General features: G+C 42.8%; 1 protein-coding gene across 1 annotated transcript; it reads left to right on the top strand.

The window, feature by feature from the left end:
- The first annotated feature begins 2,746 nt into the window (after nt 1-2,746).
- On the top strand, nt 2,747-5,292 carry six1b (SIX homeobox 1b). The gene is made up of 2 exons (XM_076271814.1): nt 2,747-3,526; nt 4,596-5,292. Exons 1-2 carry the CDS (start codon nt 2,967-2,969, stop codon nt 4,888-4,890), a joined length of 855 nt encoding a protein of 284 aa, XP_076127929.1. The 5' UTR covers nt 2,747-2,966; the 3' UTR covers nt 4,891-5,292.
- Nucleotides 5,293-7,500: the final 2,208 nt, after the last annotated feature.

Below are 7,500 nucleotides of genomic sequence, written 5' to 3'. Positions count from 1 at the left end.
TGACAAGCCTATATGGTGTGAACAAATGTATAGTCCTCTGACATAAATACGCTACCATTTTCTCGACGTTATTGTATTATTATATCAACCGCGCGCTACCGAATAGGCTGAGCTATGATCCCTCAACACGTACAATTGTAGGTGAACTACCTTCCTTTCTGCACAGTCTTTAGGTGTCTCAGGCTTCCACAGTTTGCAGACGTGTGTGGACCACGCCAGTCCTTTTAAAAGGCACATCTTGAAATGATCAGGGCTTGAGAACGGGCACGGCCCTTTGGCTTCTGGGCTTTTAGGAGGGGGCGCGTCGCAATGTGGTGGAGACATTACGGCAACCCGAGAGCCGTCAATCACCGGGTGCTATGCGCGCTATTACATTAGGATTTGATTCTGGAGCCCTGGACTGGCGTAGACGAGTTACTACACCAATACACCGCAGATGTTGAGAGGAAACGCTTGCAACTGAGTGCTTTAACTCAACTATGTGGGCAGTTAGAGCTGAAGACAAATGAACGTTTCGTGGATGTTCACTTGTCTGAAGTTCTCATCATTATAAATCAGGAGGCAAATGTTCCTAATGTTATATGAATATCTCCTGCAATATTCAAACAAAAGGTCAACTTCATCAAAGTAAAAAGTATCGTGTGTTTGCACCAGATAAATTGTATGGTTTTATGAAGAATAATATATTTTTTTCGTTTTATGTCTTTATTTTATTCATGTAATTCCGTTTCCCGTCTTTGTATTTCTATATTGAATTATTATAAAGACTTTACCATTATTGTGATGACAGCAGTGTTAACATTTATTGTGTTTAAAAACTATTTGATTCATAATTATGCATTACAATCAAAAGACAATTAATTCAAATATTTGTTTTCCCCGATTGTATCAACATGTAGCTGGTTAGTAGGCCTATTATATTCCAGTTCTATTCCATATTGTTACAAAGCACTCTTTTTCTCTTATGTTGAGCTAGTCTATCAGACATCACCCATGACCAATGCAGGGACGTCCCTGCTATGAGCTGTGTGAGATGCTGTCCTCAAAGACAGATGGGATGGGTTTCAAGAATCTCTTCGGAGTGGAATCTCCAGAGACGAGGGGCAAAAAGTTGTTTTCACAGGTGTCCAGACTGGCCACAAGAAAACTAATTAAATATCTGCGTTATCTTAATGACCCGTGGCTCCGAATGGACAAATTAGACGTAGGCTTAGGTGGAAAATTAAGTAGGCCGCACCGAATGATCCAAGGCGGAGAGTAAGATATTTAGAGTACAAAGCATATAAGCCATATGTAGCCTAGCCTATGCAGACACTGACCCTTTCCTTCGGTCGCTCTGAGGCGGTCTTGAAAATGGACGCCTCATCTCAAATTAAATTATAAAGAGGTGCTCCACTCCGGCTGAGTGATTGTGAGCTTTGCGTCGCCCTGGTGTCACATTGCAGATTTCGGTGAAGATAAAGAAATGCGATCTATTCCTTAAAACAGCGTCTGGGTAGCAAAGAGCTCGCCGAACACAGAACTCATTTACTAATGCACCGGTTTTGGGTTTCACTGTACAGCGAGAGAGAGAGAGAGAGGGAGAGAGAGAGAGAGAGAGAGAGGGATAGAGGGGGGAAGAGAGAGAGAGATGGGGATTTTTTGAGTCAATTCTAAGCAGATTTCTTTCTAAGGTTTTCTAACAACGCTGAAGGTTCACTCGACATTCAGAGAAATTGAATGGTTTCTCGATTAGGAATAGTACTGCTACAAAAAGAGAAAGTGTTTGTTACTAGAAGGAGCAAAGAACCAGGAAAGCGTTGGGGTAGCAGGTGATAACTGGAATTTGGAAAGTGCAGCCTTCTGCCTGCAGTTTAACACTGTGTACCTGTGAGGTACACAGTGTGAAGATGTGATGCTTTATTTTGCCACCATGCGAATCAAAATGCATTTGTGTAATAGTGTCCACAATAAACTGTGGTAGCCTTCCCACAGCTATGAAACAACAGCCCACAATAATCCCTGACTGTTTTTTTTTTGTTTTTTTTTTTGCTGAAGCAAAGGAAAGTCAAGTATATTTGCTTGAGTTCAGCAGGCGCGTGCACCTCAAAGCAGGCTAAGGGAGCCTAACAAAGGGTTGTTTGCATAAATGCTTCTAAAGGGGACAGGCGGGCATCCGATGAACCAAGAGATTTATCTATCGTCAGGTGCGCGTAATTCAAGTGGACCAAAGAGCGACTACCGTTCTTTGCGCATCTGCCCTCTATCCTAAAGGATAACCGTGGGCTGCTGTCAACTGTGAAAACGGGCCGTCTCTTGCTTGAGCTATCATGATAACAGCTTATCTTGATATGAACAAGAGCAGTCACCTTTTAAATGAGTCGTGGAAACGCATTTTATCGTATTGAATTCTGCCTATTGGATCTTAAAGAGGATGCTGGTAAATAATATATTAAAATGCAATACATTACCAAGGGCGTTCATCGTTTCATTAATAATTGATGGGCAAAACTGGTTTAGTTAAATTTAAGATCGGTTAAAAATGCCGGATAGAGGATTTGAATTAGAAGCACAGCCAGTGGAAGTCTGCTGTAATTGATTAGCATTGAGGTGCCCGGCTCCCTCAGGTAACACTGGAGATGGGGGATCTAGTTTCAATCCATGGAGACCCCGGGGGAGGAAATGCGAGCGAACTTTGGTCGACTACGCAGCCACGATAGGGTGGACCGGGAGCCAATCAACGAACGCGCAGAGCTCTTTTAGCGCGACATGACTTGGTGTGGAGCGAGCTGTCTCGAGCAAACGTCCCAGGTTCCGAGCGCGCGCCGTGGACTGGACAGCAACAACGCCCACGAAATTGGGTAAAGTCGACAGTCGTCGCGTTAGACACATATTACCCCTTTGGTGTGTCCCCATACCGCTCCTTTCGCGAGGCAGGGGAAAGAGCGGTTTGGTTTTTCGGAGTTAAGGCGTACCCATCAGACGTCATGTCAATGTTGCCCTCTTTCGGATTCACCCAGGAGCAAGTAGCGTGTGTGTGTGAGGTGTTGCAACAAGGGGGGAACCTCGAGCGACTGGGCCGCTTCCTCTGGTCGCTGCCTGCCTGCGACCACCTCCACAAGAACGAGAGCGTCCTCAAAGCCAAGGCTGTGGTCGCTTTCCACCGGGGGAACTTCCGAGAGCTCTATAAGATACTAGAGAGCCACCAGTTCTCGCCGCACAATCATCCGAAGCTTCAGCAGCTATGGCTCAAGGCCCACTACATTGAGGCTGAGAAGCTGAGGGGACGGCCACTTGGAGCAGTTGGGAAATACCGGGTGCGGAGGAAATTTCCCTTGCCACGTACTATCTGGGATGGCGAGGAGACCAGCTACTGCTTTAAAGAGAAGTCCCGGGGCGTCCTGCGAGAGTGGTACACTCACAACCCGTACCCCTCTCCTCGGGAGAAACGGGAGTTGGCAGAGGCCACCGGGCTGACCACCACACAAGTCAGCAACTGGTTCAAAAACAGGAGGCAGAGAGACCGAGCAGCGGAGGCGAAAGAGAGGTAGGCTATTTCCAATGGCATTTCCCTTCTTATTTAGTTATACTACTGGCTCTGTTGTGCTGATTTCTTATTCAGTGGAGAAAATTATGCATCATGATCATGTTAATTGTGAATAACAAAGGTATTATTATTAACATTATTATTATTATTATTATTATTGTTGTTATTATAATAATTATTATTGTTGTTATCATTGTGTTTGAAAGGACTGTGAATGTCATGTTTGTTATGTAGCCTACATTTAGTGCCTTCGGGCAAGTTGAATGCACGTGCCTCTTAAAGGCAAAGGACAGTGTCATAAAAACAATCTACAGTCAGATGAAAACAACAACAGAGAGAGCATCTGTGTTCAGAAATAGCAGGTCACGTAGTGGCATACATTTTACCTATTAACCGTGCTTTAGCTGTCCGCTAGTTGCCGCATAAAATGTCGAAATATAAACCAAAATGGTTGTTCAGTATTTGGTTACAGTCTACAGAGGCCTAACGGATAATAAAATACAGTTTGACAGACAAGTTATCTAGCCACGTAGAGTGGACAGATACGTGCTGTTGCCTTGACGCATGTAGATGGACTTGGACTTTATATAGGCTACTTTTGTGTGATTTAGGCTACATTTTGTACTGTTTCTATTTCAAAGATGGGCCGGTTTTGCACAGTTCAAAATGGACAAGGATGTTGAGGAAGTACTATCAAGCTCAGAAAAAATACTTAATATTTTCACTGACTATATTTAGTTAATGTTATTTTTCGCCTTGTGTCTTAATGGACTATTTGGTTATGTTGCATTGTCTCCGGCTTGTAAAAACACAATGGTCGGCTAGTCAAATGAAGGAAAAAATATGGAAAAATCATGCAACTGAAATCTAATTCACCCTCTTGCACTAGCCTACATTGTTCTAGATATTACTTTCACTTTTACGCAAGCGTATGCTGATAAATATACATGTATTGAGAAAGGCTTACATGAAGTTACCTTGAGGTGTATGAAATAGGCTATAATTTTTACATGGTCATTCGGTTCTTATGTGGTTTTATATCTCATGTCTGCCTATTCCGTTGTCACAGAGAGAACAGCGAGAACAACAACTCGGGCGCCAACAAACAGAACCAGCTGTCACCGCTGGACGGCGGGAAGTCCCTTATGTCCAGCTCGGAGGACGAGTTCTCACCCCCGCAGAGCCCCGACCAGAACAACGTTCTCCTGCTCCAGGGTAACATGAGTCACCCCGGGGCCTCTGCTTACCCTATGGCCGGTCTTGGCGCCGCGCAGTCGGTGCACGGAATGCAAGGACATCCGCATCAACTACAGGACTCTTTGCTGGGACCTTTAACGTCGAGCCTGGTGGATCTCGGTTCTTAAGCGATGGCGAAGCTTTTATTTATTTTTTTTGTTTATTTTTTACGTATAACATAAACTGAGATTTGCCACTTTTGCTGTATATATATGAAATATAAAATATAATTCTAAAAATTCTTAGGTTATCTGTTGTGGACAGGCACTCACTGGTAGGCCACTCCATAGTTATACGTGGACTGACATTTGCCAAGTCGTTAAACTGGTCAGATGGCTTGAACCAAAAGCAGTTAATAAAACTCATGCTCTTCTGCTATCGCATATAATCTCCGCTGTATTTTCTCATTACACAGAAAGTGCTTCAAATTCTGCAATATTCACCCCCTCTAATATCAATACATAACTCGGGTTAATAGTTGAATATTTAACTCGAATTTGTTTCTATACTATTAAGATATATTTCACAACATTACCTAGTGGCTATAAACTTGGCTTAGGCATATAGCCTACTGAGAAATGGGATGAGTTGAACAATAATTTGGTTCCTTAATTCAATATTATTGTCCATATTGAAACTGTTCTAGAAAACAGTCTATAACCTAAATACCAGATTATATAAATTATGAATTTCGACATAAAAGAGCAATATCTGGAAAATATATTATCGATACGAGAGTGTGTCTCAACAATTTCGCGCAGGTAGGGATTGTCCAACCAAAACCATCATTTTCTGTGACTGAACTATTCATTGACTACACACATTTGTGTATTTGGCCTGATTTGTGTGTATTTGGCCTATTTTAAGCATAGGCTTATTTATAGGCAGCGAGACAGTTTTGCGTTTCCACATACTTTTTTTTATTAATTGAATATTCTCACAGCAGATTGGCCAATTAATTATAGTGTAGGCTACAGGTTATAAATTAAGGAAATAGGACAAAAAACCTGCGGCGGTCCTGCAACAACATTGACATAAACAACAAACAGAGTGGCCTACATAATGCAATGATTTGAGGTTCTGCTGCGAGGGTCTCCGGAAGAAGGGACTCCACTCTGGAAAAGTGTGGTGCCTTTGTGGTCGAAGCGGATCGCCGGGTCCGCAGTGGCGTGTTTATTTTGCGCGCTCTCTGTTTGTTCTGGCGGTTCTGGGCCAGGGAGAAGACACACCAGCTGCGGGAGAGGCACGCTCACGTGGCTTCAGTTCATTCATAAATCGCTTATTCACCATCATGAGCAAACATCACACTGTTGAAATGGCCTCCTACAAGCGAACAATTAGTGCAAATTGTCCAGTAGTGAATTGTTCGCACAGAGCATGTTTATTAATTAAGGCAATTGTGCGTATCAGCTAAATTATTGCTCATACAATCGACATGGGAATTGGAAATTTAAGTATTTGTTTTTGCTCAAATTAAGATACCATATTCTCAGTACATGCTCTGCAATTGGCTAAATGTATTTCTTTTGATGTTGGGCTATCTTGAAATCTATCTTTACTAAAATCAACAATGCAGTTTAATTGCCTCGTAAATGTAAGCCACATATCTGTGGCTGTTCACAGGAGTTAATTGGGACTTCCGGTTCAGGGGTAGACTCAGCCCCAATCCACTCCGAGTTTGTGTGTTTTGCAGTCAAGTATTCTTTATTGAGACTCATGTTCCTTGGTGCACCGAAAAAGTTTGGACGTAGAGTAGCCTCCCACCCATCCTATGCGCTCATGTCAGGGTAATTGTTTTCAACAGAGAGCACCGAGGATTTCCTGCCCCTAATCGGAACCAGTTGTTGCCAGCATTACTCTCTGATTGTGCAGATTGGAGAGCCAGTACCGCCCGTATAGTGGCGCTCTCGGTGAGCTTTAAACCGACGTTTATCCGTAAGAAAAATATCTCCGTCCACCACGATGAGCAGCGGTGTCACTCACTTTTAGCGGACTGCAGAGAGAGGGAGAGAGAGCCTACGTTATGTGAAGACAGGCTTTCATCTAAACTGCCTGCAATGTTTTTAGAGACTACACCGTCAAGCTGAAACAACATCTCTCCAAGTCTAGTAATTAAAATTCAGAAAAAAGGTTCTGAACGCGAATCTGAATTCGCTTTGTCGTGTATTTCTTTCTTTTTTTCTTGCTGTGGCCTTTGCTATTCCACTCAGGAAACTCATTTTGGGTTCAGTCACTTTTCATCACCAGTTCTGTAAGGCCACCTTAGACCATGACATCATGCGCCTAGAGTCAGCGCATGTTTTCCCAACCACTAAGACCAAATGTCAGGCTTTTGCGGGAACAAAGATCTTTTTTATTGGTTGTAGCGTCAGTCTACATATGGCTGTAGTCTGTGCATCTCGTCCTCTTGGAAATGAGGACGCAAGTCGTGCGGCATTGTAAAAATTGCACAACCAAAAAGTCTGACCAATTCGACAAGGGCTACATAAAGTTATGGCAACATACGAATTCCATAAAATACGCCCACAATCAGATTGCTAACGCTGGACAGAGTTTGATGGGATTCTGCTGTTTTGTTCCTGAATAGCCAACACAACTTAGGTTTTTAGTATTGGTTGCCTTCATGAAAAGGTCACAGGATTAGATTGCAGTATAGTAAAAAAAAAAAAATGATGCAGCATTCAGTTGCAAATGAAACAAAAAAAACAAAACAAAACAAAAAAACACACTGTCTGCAT

The sequence above is a fragment of the Alosa pseudoharengus genome, unplaced genomic scaffold (assembly GCF_046254945.1).
Source record: "Alosa pseudoharengus isolate Yale_2024_CS ecotype anadromous, Long Island Sound unplaced genomic scaffold, YU_APseudo_1.1 YU_APseudo_1.1_scf_7, whole genome shotgun sequence".
Lineage (NCBI taxonomy): Eukaryota > Metazoa > Chordata > Actinopteri > Clupeiformes > Clupeidae > Alosa > Alosa pseudoharengus.
Note: the sequence above shows the minus strand (reverse complement) of the source record. Positions and strands in the feature narration are given on the sequence as shown.